General features: G+C 34.6%; 1 protein-coding gene across 4 annotated transcripts in view; it reads left to right on the top strand.

Moving 5' to 3' along the window:
• Vps13 (vacuolar protein sorting 13C) overlaps positions 1–18,744 on the top strand; it is a 1,645,987-nt gene that overhangs the window by 1,050,433 nt on the left and 576,810 nt on the right. For all 4 annotated transcript variants that reach the window (XM_090373229.1, XM_090373247.1, XM_090373239.1 and 1 more), the window contains exon 48: positions 7,889–8,003. In XM_090373229.1, coding sequence (XP_090229355.1) covers positions 7,889–8,003 — 115 coding nt within the window. The remainder of the gene's footprint in view (positions 1–7,888; positions 8,004–18,744) is intronic.

Genomic DNA, 18,744 nt, shown 5'->3' on the forward strand with positions numbered 1-18,744 from the left:
CATCACAAAAGAACTACCACTCACAGTGTCATATGCACTATATGTAGATGACTTCAGTATTTCATATCAAGCAGAGAACATGGGAACAATAGAAAGACAACTACAATGTGCAATTAACAACGTCAGTCATTGGACCCAGAAAAACGGGTTTAGAATATCAAAACAAAAAACAGTCTGTGTACAAATTACTGTAGAAAACAAAATTTACACCCGAACTTGAACTAATATTGCAAGGTAACACAATAACAGTTAAACAAAGTGTAAAATTTCTTGGACTTATTCTAGACAACAAGTTGACCTTTGTAGAACATATAAAAGAACTACAAATAAAATGTATGAAACAACTTAATATTCTTAAAGTCTTAACAACAACAACAACATCTTGATAAAGCACTAGTAGGGTCAAAAATAGATTATGGAGCACTGGTTTATGCATCAACAAGAAAGAGCGCCCTCAAATGGCTAGATCTGTTCACCATAGTGCAATACAAATAGCAAAAGGAGCTTTCCGCACATTCCCTATATACAGTCTCTATACAGAGGTTAATGAATCACCACTGTTCCTGAGAAGACAACAGTTGTCACTGCTGTATGCTTACAGGATAAGACCCATAAGAGAACATCCGACTTGGACAACTTTATTCTCGCCACCAAAATGGGAAAACATATATAGGAACTGCAAAAGAGCAAACCAGCCTCTAGGCATCACACTACAGGAGCTACTGATAACATATGATCTCAAAATAATAATGTTGCAAACCAAGAAGGACATATAGATCCACCATGGATAAACCATACCACAGCTTATAAACTCCTCACACAAAACTGGAATAAAAATACTTTATCAGACAGCAACTTTCAACAACTGCATGCAGCACATAGAATGCAATATCCCAATTACATACCAATATATACAGACGGATCAAAATCAGAGAACCATGTAGGAGTATCAGCAGTATTCCCAGATGTTACATTGTCACACCAACTCCCAAAAGAATGCAATGTCTACACTGCAGAATTAGTAGCAGTTCAGATAGCCCTGGAGCATTTCAGAACCACCTACCACTTGAGAACAGTAAAATACTGTGATTCCTTAAGTGTAATCCAAGCCATACAAAACACAAGCAATATAACCCATCCAGTACTCTGGCAAATTAAACAGATACTAACAGGCTTCACAAATAAAAAACAAGATATATTTTTCTGCTGGATACCAGGACACAAAGGGATAAAAGGAAATGAAGAAGTGGATAGAATTGCGAAATCAACCACTAACCTTCAAGAACAATATTTCACAGTTCCACATAAGGACTACAAGCCAATCATAAAAAATCACTGTCTAACTCAATGGCAAGAACTCTGGCAAAAAAAAAACATGGAATAAATTATATGAAATAAAACCAAAAGTTGAGCACTGGAAAATGAGCATAAGGAAATCAAGGAGAGAAGAAGTTGTTCTGACCAGATTGCGCCATACGCATTTCACAAATGGTTATTTATTACGTGCAGAAGAACCCCCAAGATGCCAAGTATGCAATACTATCCAAACAGTTAAACATATACTTATAGAATGCCCAACATATGAAAATGATTAACACCGAATTTTTTCATCATTATATAAAGGAAACCAAAACATCGTCCTTAAAGATCTTTTAGGTGACAAGGAACACATGTCAGATATTTTTAGAGTCATACAAACAATCAACATATACCATCTGCTGTAAATAATAATATAATACCACAGAAACAGTTAACTTTTTTTCCCTTGAATACTTCCCATTTTGGCGCCTCCGTAGCCAGGTGGGCAGGAGCAGTACATGCTTCTTGATTAAATCGGGGTTCGAGCCTGTGACCACCAAATACGGAAGATGCGAAAAGGTCAGGGAATGACCACTGCATATCCCCAGAGCAACATGGCCTTAGTTGCTAATGCTCCTAAAAAAAAACCAAACCAAAAAAAAAAAACTTCCCATTTCAAATTTGCTGATGGTAAAACATCAGCAAACTTCACATTGTATAGAATTTAAAAACTGTGGGAGACCACTGTAGTCACCATACGAATGCAAAAACCCTTCCATTTACCCTTGATGGTAGTTAATCTTTAAGTAAATACCACATCAATACACTGTGATCACTGCCACTTAGTGTTTTGTTTATCTGCAGAGCCAGAGGACACTGCTTATTTCAGTACCATTGATAAATTCTATAAATTCTGTACATTACTAAAGATATATTTCTAAAACTGACTAAGCTACAAAATAGCAGATTTATTTGTTTGAAAGATTATTGTTGGAGATATGATACGTTAAATTTTGATAAATTGTAACTAGTTTATTTCATAACGGAGGCAAAAAATATTATATGTTCCAGCAGATACGGCTACTGAGTAAAGCATGCTAATAAATGCTGCCACTAGTAAAATACTCAATGTTAATTACATTTGTTTTAAATTTAGTTTATAATTTTTAGTGATCTTTATTTAAAATTAATTCATTTTTAAATTCTTAGTTAAATTTAAATGCAGAATTAACAACTGCAATTACTTAAACCCATCAATGGTGGTATTGGGATAAATTTCCATATAAATGTATTTCTTATTAAAAATATTCCAATTCCAATGCTGCAATTCTCTACAGTTCCTTTCAAGGATATTCTGGATAAAACCATCGAAGTTCTGGGACTTAAATTGACTGAGCTATGGTCAAAATTTCCCCTGGTTAGAATCCACTTCTTACCACCAGATGGGACACTTCTTTTGGATCATTTGTTGAGCATAGATTGAAAGTTGTATTGAGAGGAAGATATGAAACTATCAAAGTTTAATTTTCCTTTTGGATTCTTGTTAGTGAATGTTATTTTATTTGACAGAGAATTGTTTTATGAACATGATTAGATAGATGAGTGTAAAATGACAAAAATTGAGATTTTTAAATTTTATAAAAATTAACTACTATTACAGTGAACATGACAAATTAATTTCATGGTAGTTATACAACATTAATAGCCAGAAGGGGAAAAATCATTCAGAAATATTCATATATGGCAACATTGCTAGCTTCTGAAAGTGGAACTTGGAAGTAGCAATTTTGACATCTTAGACCAGTGGTGTCTAACCTACAGTCCAAGTGGAAAGTGAAGTAAAACAGCATTTTAGAGAGTCATGCCACTGCGTATACAGGCATGAACTGGACTGTATCAAATGTATACATATAGTCCAGTGCAGTCATATGTATGCATCAGTCTTTTCATATTGTGAAATTCTACTATTTTGATATTACCTGTTTATTGTATTGAATTATTTTTAATTTGTATTCAATTAAAAAATCATTCTTAGAATTAAAAAATTTTCTTGGAAAGAGGAAAGTCAATTTGGATTGTCGTATTTTTAAACAAAGTTAGGCTGAAGATTATTTTTTCATACGGTACGACGAAAAAGCAATGTCAGTTTTTAAAGAACATAATTAAAAATGACACTATGATTCAAGCACAAATCTTATGATCAATATAAAGAACTGTTTTGAAAAGAAAAGTGTTCAAAATTACAAAATGAATTAAGAGAACAACAAAACACACTGAAAAGGTATCAGTCAAGAAATTTATCTGCTGTAAGTGCCATTTATCTAGTTGCACATTTGATCCCTCTTGAAAGTAAACCGTTCAATGATGGTTTTTTTTTGTTAAACGTTGTTTATTAAAAGTTCTAGAAGAAAGTTCTCCAGAGAAATGAACAATGATACAAGGCATTGCTGTAGGATCTCAGGAGCATTAGCAAGCAAGGCCATAAATTGTGTATGTTTACAGGTCAAATTTCTGTTTGCTGGACGAAAAACCCAAGTTTCCAGGAGAACAAACCATTCTACCCTTGTTTGAGAGACCGACTAATTCAGCCATGTTGTGAAAAAGGCCCATAAAAAAATTTCCTCATGTCATTGATGGGACTCAGACTCTGGTCTTTTCCACCCTGTGTGGGGAGAACAGCAGTTCTCTCAACTGTGCTACCCACTACAAGACATTAATTTGTCTTGACAAACAATTATATGAAGAGTAGAAGGTATTGGAAATAAATTTTGGAAACCATAAATGAAATATTTTAGTGTGGTACTGGATGACAGTACTGATGTAAACAACACAGTCCAACTCCTTATCTTCATACATGGAATTAATAATAATTTTTGCACCAGTTGAAGATTTAGTTGATTTACAGAGTATGCACGAAACAAATACAGGTGAATATCTTTTTGAAAATTTTTGGTAATCTATTGAAAAGTTAGGATTAAATATTAAAAACCTGGTAGGAGACACAACTGATGATTAAATATATATTATTGACAAAAGCATTGGATTTATAGGTAGAATAACCAAGAAAATATTGGTGCTGAACCTCTAATTGTAATTCACTGCATTATGCATCAAGAAGCGGCGCCTCCGTAGCCAGGTGGGAAGGAGCAGCAGTGCGTAGCACACACTTTGATTAGACCAGGGTTCGAGCCCATCACCACCAAATACGGAGGATGCGGAAAGGTCAGGGAATGACCACTGCATATCCCCGGAGCAATATGGCCTTGGTTGCTGATGCTCCTAAAAACCAAATAACAACAACAGCATCAAGAAGCTCTCTGTAGGAAAGTTTTGAACTCCAACATGTTATGAATGTGGTTAGTAATAAAATAAATAAAAATAAATGAATTTGAATAGTAAATTTTATAAGATCAGATGGCCTTAATCACCATACTTTTCAAAGGTTTTTCAGAAATTGGAGCTGAATATGAAGATGCAATTTTACATAGCACAGTGAGATGGCTTAGTTGTCTCTTTAAACCGTGTCATGAAATTGATATTTTTATGACAGAAAAAAGGAAACGAATAAAACAATTATCAAATATCGAATGGCTGTTTCTTGCAATTTGTACAGACATTTCTAGTCATTTAAATGTTTTTAATTTAAAAGTACAAAGGAAAGGAAAATTGGTCTCTGATTTGTATGGTGACATAAAATCATTTCAGAATAAGTTGTTATTATTTAAATCCCAAATTGAGCAAGACGATTTATTTCACTTTAAAAGTTGCACTGAGGTAAAAGAGAAACACATATTTCCAAAGAATCGTTGCCTCTCATTATTACAATTACTTTTTGACAAGTTTGAAAGCTGATTTGCTGATAAAAGATCCCATGAAAAAGACATAAACTTGTTTGAGAATCCATTTATTTCTATTGCTGACTGCAATCCCAGCTTGAAATTATTGATCTTCAAGCCAAAAATTGGCTCAAAAATAAGTACAGTCAGTCCTCGCATAGCACGATAGTTGTTTTCCTATAAACCCTCGTGCAATGCAAAATCGTGCAATATAAAAAACAGGCCCTATGGGAAAAATAGGGTTAGGTGCCGACCACCCAAGATTGAGCACACATTTGTAACCAAAACATTACCAAACACAATAAATAATCATAATAAAATACTTACGTATTTTATTATGACTGTTATGTAATAAAATATTGCTAATGCTTTTGCTTCTATCATAAGCAAACTTGTTTTTTGTTTGATTTTCTATCCAAGCAGATGAGACCCATCTTCCAATTCTTTGTGTCTTAATCTAATGGATTTTAATTACACTTTGAGTTGTTCCTGCTATGAAAGTTGTTTTTATTTTCTCTGCATTCAGCATTGCCTCATTTAGGTCTATAGCATGTGCAATATCACATGGTCTTTCATTTCGCTCAAAGTGCTTCACAATTTCATATTTTTTCTCTATCAACAGAGGCGGACTGGCCATAAGCCTTACCAGGGAAACCCTGGTGGGCTGGAGGCCGGTGTGATTTTGGCCATAAACCATAGTACGAGACCACTATAAATTTTCCCGGGTAAGAATTTTTGATCCAGTCCGCCTCGGTTTGTTGATATTGCTTTTGTTTTTCTCTGTGAATCTGCAGTGTCTTCACCAGGATGCTTCCTTTTCACACCTTTTAAGTATTTTACTCATTTTTAAATGTGTTCATGTGTATCAAGCGTGCCGCTTGATACATATAAACAAAGTTGCGCACGTGTAGCAACTAAATAAACAACACCGTAAAGGCAGAGATACACTATTAACACCTCGCGTTTTACTAAAGCACATTTCTAGGGGTTACTACCATAAAACAATAAAAACAATTTCCAGTTGCATTTCTGCTAGTGGAATCTGTTATAAATTGGTAGTAAACTCGATATAATTGCATTTGTGATTATACCGATAGCTGGAATTGTGTTGGTTTTTACGTTATTATGGTGAAATGTGTTTCCCCCTTCACTGATATAAAAAAAACATAAATACATTTTCAGAATATTCTCTTCATTCCTATCATGTTGCATTCAGTTGGGGTGATTCTGCATTCGACTGCCATTTCTTGTAAACACAAAGGCGAATTGTGCATAAACGAATTCGGCTTGTGTTATATAAGATATCGTTCCCCTATTTATGAATCATATATGATCAAATTTGTGTAGTGTAAACACGTGTTATACGAGGACTGACTGTATATGGATTATGAAATTAAACTACTTTGAATTCTACAAGGCTCCCCCATCTGGAGATTTCCGCTAATATTAGAAAATGCCATGAAAATGGCAGCTTTGTTCAGAACAACGTATATTTGCTAGCAGATTTTTTCATGCATAAAATTAAATAAATATTTAAAAAGTAGCAGAATAACAGAGCATCTTCATTCCATATTGACAACTGGCATCACAAATTTTCAACAAAATTTTGTCCAATTATCTAAAAATATCCAGCCTCAATCATCCCATTAAATGTTAAGTTTCATTCAGTAAATGTTATTATGTATTGTACTTAATAAAAGTTTTGAATATTTTCAATTTTAGGTGTATCATTATATTTATTTATTCACCTCAATATTGAAAGGCAGTGATCCTTTTCAGGCTGTAAATTTTCTAAAATGAATCTTTCAAAGCAAAAGTAAAGTAAAGTATTTAAAAAATATATAAAGTGTTTTTAAAAAACAAAATTAAGTCATATTTTTATAATTCTAATGAAATCTAAAAAAATAAATCACTGACATAGATTTGTTGCACATGAAAGTGCTGGGAATTTAATTTTTTATATATAGCTTGAAATCAAAAACACTAACATGAAAATAGAAACTTCCTTTTACATGTAACAAGATATGGAAACTGTAACACTGATTTTTCTTGACTCACTCAGTGCAGCCCGTGAAACAAATCTAACTTTGAATATGGCCCTGGGAAAAGGTTGGATGCCACTGACTTAGATTATGAAATTAAAGAATCAAAAACTATCTATTATGATTATAATATTTTAATTTTGCAAGGAAAAGTGTTGCATTGATTATTATATGGTGAATAGTGTTCAAACCCTTTGCACCATAAGCATTTTAAGGGGGGATTGCTTTTACATGCCATGTCAGTGCTCCTATTAGAGAATTTGATGCCTTCACTATGTATTAGGAAATGGTTTTAAATGAACAATCCATTCACTTTAAAATTTAGTTAAATTTTTCTCATTAAATTTCATGTTAGAAATTTAAGTTAATATTCAAAAAGTGAATTTCCAAAATACTGTAATAGAAAATATTTGATTGAAGTTTATTTTGTAAAGTATTTTATAGAGCAAAAGTAATTATACTTAGTAAATTATCATTTGATTTTTTTATGTGAGTTCAAGTTGCATACTAAAATCATATTTGTTAATATTTAAAATTAACTCAGGATAACATCCTTTAATAAGCTATATGGGGACAAATTTCATTTCATCAATAAATTAGACTATTTAGATTGATTCCTCGAAGGAATACAGCTATATAGTCTCTCTTTTTTCCCCCTCTCAACCGTACTGATATTGATGAAACAGTTTAGTATACATTCTTATTTGGCAGGTATTCCTTGACCCATGAGCCATACTTATGGAAAGAACTGATAGATACTCCTACTATAAACAGAACGTTATCCTGCAGATATAAAGATCTACAGGGGAAACCATTTTTTTTAAATGTAAGTCCTTAATTTATATATATATAAAATTCAGTATTGATTTGTACTTCATATTCTGCAGTATACGTAGATATGACACATGGGAAGTTTTAAAACATGAATTATACAAAAACTTGACTTCCTTTGCAGGTAATAACCCTGCCATATATAAAAGATTCCCCTCAAATAAACCATAAAAAATAATACATCAATGCAATCATCATTCAGGGGAATCCTTTTGATTATGATTCTTCTGAATGGTGGGTGCGTAATGTAGATGGCCAACTTTGTAAATGGTTATCTTGGGTCTAGGAAAATTCACTGAATATCAATTCACCAGTATATAAATTAGAATAAGTAACACAGTAATAATGTTTATTTTCACTTTAGAGCTTGTTATATACAATTCACGGAGAAGACAAAAAAAATTTAAATAAAATATAATCTCATAATTACATGAATATTCTGCACATTGAAAATACAAGTTAGTAGAATATTAAAACGGAAGTCTTTCAACACTGTAGTTTTATGGAATTTTGATTGCTAAGAATTGTGTAAAATGGGAAAACTTAAACTACATCTTTTATAACTATTTCTGCAAAAATGATAAAATCATTTAATCAGATAAGCCAAAAATTTGGAGAACCTAAGATTATTTGGCCACTTGAGAAAAACCAAAATTACACCTTTTCTGTTAGTTCCCCAGTCCTGTGGTGGGCAGCATATTATTTTAGTAAATATTTTCTTTAATGCTAATGTTATGACGGTCATCCAGTTGCTTAATATTTTTCATAATTTTGTCATCATAACATCTCTCATATAAATTTAAATTAAAAGGCATTGGAAGTATTTTGTGAACTATAAAATGTCATTTGAATTAGTTGTTTTTGAATTTGTTCTATTTTGAATTGAGTGAGAAAAGAAAGCAAAAGATACATTTCAATGGATATTTATATTTCAAACAAAGTCACTGGAAATAAAATTGATATGATGTGAATATTATCAGAAACTGAAATGTATAGCTCGAATTATAACCAAAGAAAGTAAAATTATTAAAATATCTGGAGATTGTTGCAGTAAATTCAAGTGATCCAACACATTATATTATTTTGGAGCAATTAATTGGAATTAGTGAATTTACTGCTGCTAGTTTAACAAGTGTACAAAGTTTGAAAAGAACAGTAAGAAATATTTGTGTTGAAGAAGACTGATGGACCACAGGACCTGCAAATGAGAAAAGATGCAGTTTCCTGAGATTTATAAACAAATGGCAACTGTTGAAAATTTTTGACAATTTGATAATTGTCCTGAAATTAATTGTACTTTAATATTTTCAACACAACAGAACTTTCAGTTATTAATACAATCAGGCACTAGTGAAGACATTACATTTAAAACTGTTTGGTTTGAAGAATATTTATATAATTATATATTTCAATAACCTTCTTATTCTAATTTATTTATCAGTGAGTTGTTTTCTGTGAATTTTCTGGATACTGGTTATATTTGTTCTTCATTATTATTTTTTTCCATCTGTAAACTTAGCTAGCACTGCCAGAATGCGTAAAAAAACCATGAATTTTTTTTTTACCAAATAATTTTAATTATTTTCAATTATTTGACTATTAGTTTAAGAATTTGATGGTGCCTGGTCATTTTTTATGCATTTTAATTGACTTCAACTCTTGATAATGTATCAATCACTATATTTTTGCAGCAAATGATACCTGGTTTTTTTTTTTTTTTTTTTTCAAAATACTGATTTGTAGTAGTAGTAGTGGCATGTGATGCAAGAAAGCAAGTGTATGAGCTTATGCAGCATCAGCCAAAAAAACTCCAAATGCCTGTCCAGTTCCTCCTTAAATTTATTCAACCTATCAACTTCCACAACGACGGATGGAAGTTTGTTCCAGCAATTAACCACCCGCTGGCTAAAGGCAAATTTCCGCACATCTATTCTACATCTGTCTTTTCTTAATTTGAATTTATGCCCCCTTAGGTTTGTAATCTGAACAAGTGGAAGGATCCCATCAGAATTCAGCATGCTCAGCCCATATATACCTTATTCAAGGCCTTATATACCTCAATCAGATCACTGCGCAGGTGCCTAGTCTCCAGCCACTGCAATTTGCAGAACTTAAGCCTCTCTTGGTAAGAGGATCCCTTCATTCCCCTCACCAATCTTGTTGCCCTTCTCTGTACACGCTCAAGTAAATCTACATCCTTCCTAAAATGAGGCCTCCAGACCTGTACGCAGTACTCAAGGCCTGGCCTGACCATTGCCTTATACAGAGGGATAATCACCTCCTTTTCCCTGCTAGCAAAATTCTTATATATCATTGACAAAACCCCATGACCTGCCCTGGCAGCCTCTCTGCATTGCTCAGAAAACTTCATATCTGACTGCACAATTACTTCCAAGTCTTTTTCATTTTCTACCACCTTAAGTGTAGTACCACACAGTTGGTACGTTTCTCTTGGGTTACTTCTACCCATATGCAGTACTTTGCATTTGTCAAGGTTAAACTTCATTTGCCACTTCTTAGCCCATCTGCCCAAATTATCTAGATCCTGTTGCAGTAGCACACTGCCATTACTGTCATTAACAACCCTGCCAACCTTTGTATCATCTGCAAACTTCGACATTGTCTGATATACCTTCATCAATATCATTGATAAAAATACAAAACAACAGTGGACCTAACACCGAACCCTGTGGGACTCCACTAATAACATTAGTCCACGAAGAGCAGTGCCCATTGATTACCACCCTCTGTCTTCTCCCACTTAACCATCCTTTTATCCATTGTAGCAACTTACCCTTAATACAATTCTGCTCCAATTTGTACAATAGTCTTCCATGCGCAACAGTGTCAAAAGATTTCCTGAAATCCAAATATATGATATCAAAATTATTTTTTGCATCCAGTTCCTTTGTAACCACATCATAATATCCTATCAAATTTGTCAGACAAGACTTTCCCTTAACAAACCCATGCTGTGTCTGAATTATTGCTGCAGTCTTGTCTAGATGATCCTGCAATGCATCTTTAACCAGTGACTCCATTATTTTACCCAGAACAGAAGTTAAACTAACTGGTCTGTAATTACTCGTGTCACCCTTTGATCCCCCTTTGTGAATTGGGGATACATTTGCACATCTCCACTCCGTGGGAACCTCCCCTGATTCCAAGGATGCTCTCATAATTATGGCTAAGGGTTTGCTTAGTTGCTTTGCCGCCTCCTTTAATATAACTGGATAGATCCCATCCACCCCAGGTGCTTTTCTTATGTTTATCTTCAACAATTTCTCCTCCACCTTGCTTTCAGTTATTCCAAAATCATTTAAGTATCCTGCTACAATTTGATAACCTTCTGCCATTTTCAAACCTTAATAATTCCTCATGTGTGAATGTAGATGCAAAATACTCATTCAGTTTGTTTGCTATCTGAGCAGGATCACCAACAGTCGAACCATCGATGTCAAGTAGACCAATCAGATTCATCCCCTTTCTTTTAGAGTTTATATAAGTAAAGAAATCCTTGCTGTTTTTCTTAGCATCTTTTGCCAAGGATTTCTTGTAATCTGCCTTTGCCTGCCTAACTTCCTTTGTCACTCGATTACAGACTAGCTTATATCTGCCATAGGCTTCTGAGTCGCTTGATAATTTATATGCATCCCATGCATTTTTCTTCTCTATTACGAGTCTCATTAGTTCATTAGATAACCGTTTAGGCCTAAACCTTGAACAATATTTCTTAATAGGTATGAAACTTTTAGTAGCTTCCACGATTAATTCCCCATCCTTGAACGCTTCCCACTTAGAATTTACTGTTGGTAACATCGTCAGTTGATTCCACTGTACAGAATTTAAAAACTGTCGAACAGAACTGTACTCACCTTTACGGAAGCAAAAACCCTTTCCTTTACCCCTGATGGTAATTAAATCTTTAAGTAAATCCCACATCAGTACACTGTGATCACTGCCACCTAGTGGTTCCTTTATCAGCAAATTCTTAATACACGAATGATCACTGCTGATAACCAGATCAAGAGTATTACTTTCTCTGGTTGCCTCTCGAACATGCTGCTGCAGAAAACAATCATCCAATAAATCCACAAAAGTCTGACTAGCGCATGAGGGACCAACCCACAAGTTCCAGTCAATATCTGGGAAGTTAAAATCCTCCATTATAAGACATTCCGATTTACTAGCCCACTCTATTTCTCTGTACAATTGTTCATTGTACTCATTCGAGTCATTAGGTCTATAACACACTCCTACTCTTATTTTTGCTTTTGCAGTGCTTATGTCACACCAAACTGACTCAACAGTGCACTGTTCATCTATATCAACTGGATGCACTTCTTTTGACTTTATGTTTTTCTTAATTAACAGCATAACACCACCTCCCTTTCTATCCTGTCTATCCTTTCTGTACACATTACACATTGTACTCCCCAAATTCCAGTTCAGCATTCCTTATATCTGTGAGACACTACGTCTCTGCTATCCCAACAGTATCTGCCTTTGATGTCTTATCATATACCTTTAGATACATGCTGCTAATTTGTAGAAGTTGATACTTACAGTATATATATATACACACACACTCAGTGATCACTGAATTGTGACTGCCCCGTCCATAACGGGTTGGGTTTTATTGGCGCATTAGCAACTAAGGCTATAATGCTCCATAATGGGTTATGCCATATAGCTCACAGTAGAAAAAGCTACCTTTGAATGCACTAGACTACTTCCCCATATTTCTATCTTCTTATTTCCACTTTCTTGTTATTCTGTTTAACACACACACGCACACACAGTGGTCACCGAATTGCAACAACTCCATTCCTAATGGATTATGCCATATAGCTTGCAGTATAAAAAGCTGAACAAAATTTTACTCTACAGCAGTAGTAAATTGTATCTAGTTATGCAAGTCAAAGAGATAAAGTAGCAGTTATGGGACATAGTAAAGAAATCATAATGGAGTTTTAGAAATGGAAGACTGGGGAGCTTGTGCGATATGCTTCCATATCAGAAACATCACATCTTATCAGTTGGTCATAGCCCACTGGGTTAAGGTGTACAAAGAATAGTTATGAATGTATCAAACAAGCTCATTCTAAAAGAACTGCAAAGGATTACTCATGGTGGATGTTCGTGGTGAGCGAAAGGTGCAGCATGTTGTATAGGCTCAACTTGTTGAGTTGACATTGCAATACAATATGGGAAGAACAATATCTCAAATGAAAAAGTGCCAGACACACGCACACACACTCAGTGTGACATATTTTGGGTTGTCTGTTTTGGTTGTCTTGGGTTGACAACTCAAGAGACACTCACCATCGATCATCATTGCTGGTTGGAGAGTCCAAATATCTGGGCCTACGTGCCAATGGATACCTTCGTGTGTGGTGCAAGCAACACAGGTTCATGTATACCCTATTGGGTGTGGTGCCCACTATCCAGGCAGTTAGCAGTGGTTGCTTAATATAGGGCATATTTTACTAGCAAGAATATCCTGGAACATTGAATGTTCACATCCATTTCTGTGTAATCTTTGAAGTTTAAATTTTCCTGTAAATTTAGGTGATGACACACGTGCTCAAATATTTCTTCCATATTATTGGACCGTTCTTCGCAATTCATAGAGAAAGAAGCATGCGAAACTTCACACCTTGCATCATTCAAGGAGATAAATCCAGCATGTTTGAAGTAGTTGCTGATCGCTTTGTCCCATGCTGAAACACATAAATACATTGCCTGTGGGATGTTGATTTCACATTGATTTTGCTTTCAAAACCTAGAACAATTTTGTTTAATAGCATTCTTCAATAGTTTTTCTTAAGCCACTGGATCAAGATTACACCTTGATCCAGTGGCTGAAGAAGTGACGTCATATTTAGTGGTAGGTACTCAACAGTGTTTGCCCATAGGTCATTTACTTGACAATGAGGGGTGCAGTTATCCACTAACAGCAGAACTTTTCTATTCTGCTCACTCATCCTACTCTGATATCCATTCTTCATAGATTTGTGATATCATCCATGCCTTTTGGTTTGCTTGATACATAGTCCGTAATGTCTTCAAACCTTTAAAGTATCGAGGCTTCTGGGTTTTCCCAATGAATAAAAGAGGAAACTTCTCTGTGTCAGAAATGTTTGCTGCTAGGAGAATGGTAATTTGTTGTTTGGCTTTTTTTCTACCACTACATTTCTCACCTTTAAATGTGTTTTATCCAATATCAATTTAAAGAACATTCCAGTTTCATCAGCATTGAAGATATCATTGTGGTTGTATGTCAGGAAAACATTTTTTAAATGATTTTCCTTCCATTCCTTTGTAGCATCAATGTCCATGGCTGCACTTTTGCCACATACTTTTTTTGAAAGGCAGGCCATGAACAATGAGTCTTAAATTTCTGGAACCATCTGAACTTTTAAATTCTTCAATATCCATTTGATGTGCACATGAATCAGCCTTAGCTTTTAAAATATTACCATGTATGGAAAGATTTTTTGCACATATCATCATTAGCCATTCCTTAAATACCTTTTCAAGATCTGGGTACTTCACCTTTCATGTGCTTGAATTCTATCCAGTGCAGCTGATTTCTTGATCAATCTTTTTCTAATCTTTCACCATACCAAACAGGGTACTCTTAGAAATGCCGAACTGTTTGGCGATGTCAGTCTTAGAATACCCACCTCTATCTACAGCTTGCAAAATACCAGTTTTATCTTCGATTGGCAAAGCTGTCCACTTTTTTGGAGTCATACCAATAAACATACACTCTAATTATGTATAATGAAGAAATTAACTTCTAGTTGATGTTTATATCATTACCACACTGCAAGAAAAGAGCGTGAGAAATCTTAACAAATGATTTCTCATGGTCAGGCTGCAAGCTCATCAATTATGTCAATATATTTGAAGTGTTCTCCTTTTTAAAAGCAAATATTGTAATGAAAAAGTAAAAATTCAAATTAAGAGGTAGAAATTTTTGGTGATTAGAGCAAAATCCCCCTTTTTTTTTTTTTTTTTTTTTTTTTCCAATGTCATTATACTGAATGTAAAATGCATTAGGTTAATGAGAAATTGGCTAGGACCACCCACATAGGATGTTATGGTGTGTTGTGACATTAAAAAGAGGGTTGTAATAAAGAGCTTTAGCTGTATATGTATATTTATTTATTTATTTTTTTTTTTTCTTTTATGTAAATATTCTGTATCATTATCTGGCTGTTTAGTTAACAGGAAGTAAAATTAGGAAAGTAATTAGGATAGAAATAGACACTCCTGTCCTTACATTACACTAATAGCTCAGACTAAGGCGCATTTAGGGCTAGAGCCTCAAGCTGCGAACAAATTTAGACTATGTATATAAAGTGCTTAGCATCATAATACACAGCCATTTCTGAATAAACAGAAAATTTTTAAGGTGGCATCGTTTTAGGTTATATCTCATATTGTGAATGCCTTCACAACGAGTTGCCATGATATTGCACTACTTCGAATAAGTAACGCTTCACCTAAGGAGAAGACTAGTGTTACTTATTCTCAGATAGGTACCACCACCCAGACAGCACTGTTTCAGGGCTATTTGGCCCTTCGTCAGTGAGTGGGTAGGTACCCAAGTGATGCAATGATGGCAAAAACAGTTATGAAGTATAACTCCACAAAAGTCTAAATACATCATACGCCTTAGTCTAAATACATCATACACCATCAGGCATCTCTCATATTGTGGAGTTATACTTCATAACTGTTTTTGCCATCATTGCATCACTTGGGTACCTACCCACTCACTGACGAAGGGCCAAATAGCCCTGAAACAGTGCTGTCTGGGTGGTGGTGCCTATCTGAGAATAAGTAACACTAGTCTTCTCCTTAGGTGAAGCGTTACTTATTCGAAGTAGTGCAATATCATGGCAACTCGTTGTGAAGCCATTCACAATATGAGATATAACCTAAAACGATGCCACCTTAAAAATTTTCTGTTTATTCAGAAATGGCTGTGTATTATGATGCTAAGCACTTTATATACATAGTCTAATAGCTCAGATTGTGGAAGAATTTTTGTCGTAGGAAAGTAAACCGTATATGATTTAAAAATATAAAGTTGGTGTTCAAGTTATCTGGGCATGCAATTTCCCATCCTTGTTAGTAATGGCCCTGGACATGATAGATATATGCATTCGGAGGTGGTTAGTCTGTATATCTATATGCACCAAAATCTTATACTTAAAATTAAAATTCTTTGTTACATTACTCTATACTCTTTATTATTAGCCATACAATGCAAGGAAGCCTGAGGCTTATGCTGCACCAGCCAAAATAAATTCCCAAGTTACCCTGAGAGAGAGAGAGAGAGAGAGAGAGAGAGAGAGAGAGAGAGAGAGAGAGAGAGAGAGAGAGAGTAAGAAGTAGAAGGGAATCACCAAGAAAGAGAAGGATGATGATATCCAGCTCAGGACCCTGGGTTTGCCAAGCCCATACTCACCAGATGTGAGCCAATTGTAAACTAAAGTTTTAAACTTAAATTAGTAGGTAACTGGCTGATATATGTGAAACAGTATCTCTTCAGGATGCCACACCATTTTGCTATTTCAGCAGAATATGCTGAAATAGTCCATATATACAACCTTTAATGTTTCATTAGTTTCCTGTACATATACCCTAGTGCTGTAGCCAAAAAAAATTATTGAATTGAAATGAGTTTATTTAAATATTTACAGTAACTGTGGCATCTACATTGTGTGTTACCTTTACTTAAAAAATTAATTACAATGTGAAATTTGTTAAAAATGAAAAATAAAACTTAATCAACAGTATTATTAGAAATAAAATCGTATTATTTAAATAATATCTATTAATTGAAAATGTGAAATGGCGGGCAAAATAATTAAAAAAAAAAAAAAAATTCAACTGTAGAGCAAGGACTTACCATGCACCACAGTGTCAACTGAACCAAAAAAAATGATTGAGTTACTTTGCAGCATGAAATTTTGAGATTTCCACCCTCTGTCATGTGCTTAAACGGCTACCTCTTACATACCAGGATTAACCCTATGTAATCCGGGAAACATAAGGTAATGCACACAAAAATGGTCAAAATGCAAAAATGTAAAAATAAAGTGAAATTTAAAAAAAAAAGGGGGAAGATCAAAGTTTAATATTATATGCATTGATTATATACACACGAAAAAGTAAAAGATATAAACTAAAATAAAATAAATTTGAAGATCGAAGCCCAATAACTAATTTCTAACCATCCTATGTCTAGCTATATTAAATTAAACTAAAATAAAACTAGAATACTAGCCTAATGTAAAGCTATCCTCCTTGGAGGGTGTTCTCTTTACACGCTATAGGGTTTAGCCCATGAAGGCTGGAATAATATATATTGACAAATTATACATAATGATCCTGTCTTGGTGTTTGTGGTTTTGTTATCATAGGTACAGCACTCTTCTTTTGTTGTTTCATTATGTATAACATTACATAAGTACTTTTTGATAAATCTGTCGGGAATTCTGTTCTTGGTGAGCTTATCACTTAATGTCTCAAGTGCTTCAGATCTGTTTTTACTATTGTTGCACATTCTTATTATTCTTATTACTTGTGAAGTAATTATCTCTCTCTCTATCTTGATTGGTATATTGGAGCACCAGTTGCTTAGGTGTATTATTTCAAAGTTATAACCTTCTCTCTTATCATATATTCCTAGTTCTATTTGGTTATTCTCCTTAATTTTTATTTTGAGGTCTAAAAATGTTACTTTTGTGTTGTCTACATTCATTTTTGTTAATTTCAAATCGTTAGGATAGATGTCATGTTTGATCATTTCTAGGTTGCTGTCAAAAGAAATCATGTTGTCTTACATATGTGTCTTTATTTGGTTGCTGTTCTTTTTACTGTATTATTTTCTGTAGTGGTGTAGGAAACGGTTTGCTGTCAGTACTGAGAATTTGGCACCCATAGGGACCCCTATTACCTGCTCATATATATCTCTGCCTTCATACAGGGTGTTTCAGTTAAACGTTTCAGAACTTCTAAGAGGGGTAGGGTACATCCTGACAACTCGAAATCATATAGCAATGTGGGGTCGGAAATGCTTTCCTGAAGCGGTGTTGTACACAGAAGCACCATAAAAAGAAAAGAGACCGTAAGTGAGAAATCGTTTTAATAATACATGAAAAGAAGCAAAAGGTACATGGATTAAAGTAAGTGTTCGAAGTTTCTTCAACCTCGTATTGCTTTCGCACAGTGGTACCTTGGAAAATGTGCTACAAATCCCCTTTTTCCTGCTGAAGTGTTGTTTTCCGATGAGGCATCCTTCATAAGGGAAGGAATTTTCAACACGCATAACGACCATATCTGGGCGGTCGAGAACCCGCATGCAATACGACATCGTGCAGCACAGATTCGATTTTCGGTCAATGTATGGGCCGGTATTATGGGAGATCACCTCATCGGACCTTACCTGTTACCGTGTCGTCTAACCGGACCTATCTACTTGATCTTTCTGCAGCAAGTATTGCCACAACTTTTGAGAGATGAACAGATTTCTGCATCGACGCAACAGACAATGTGGTTCCAACACGATGGAGCCCCTGCCCATTATAGCGGAGATGTTCGTAACTACCTGGATGTCACATTTGGTCAACAGTGGATCGGACGTGGTGGTCCCATGCGTTGGCCTGCTCGGTCACCCGACCTATCATGTCTTGATTTTTATTTCTGGGGTCATA

Source organism: Mastigoproctus giganteus, chromosome 1 (assembly GCF_048544385.1).
Source record: "Mastigoproctus giganteus isolate SK-2022 chromosome 1, ASM4854438v1, whole genome shotgun sequence".
Taxonomy (NCBI): Eukaryota; Metazoa; Arthropoda; class Arachnida; order Uropygi; family Thelyphonidae; genus Mastigoproctus; species Mastigoproctus giganteus.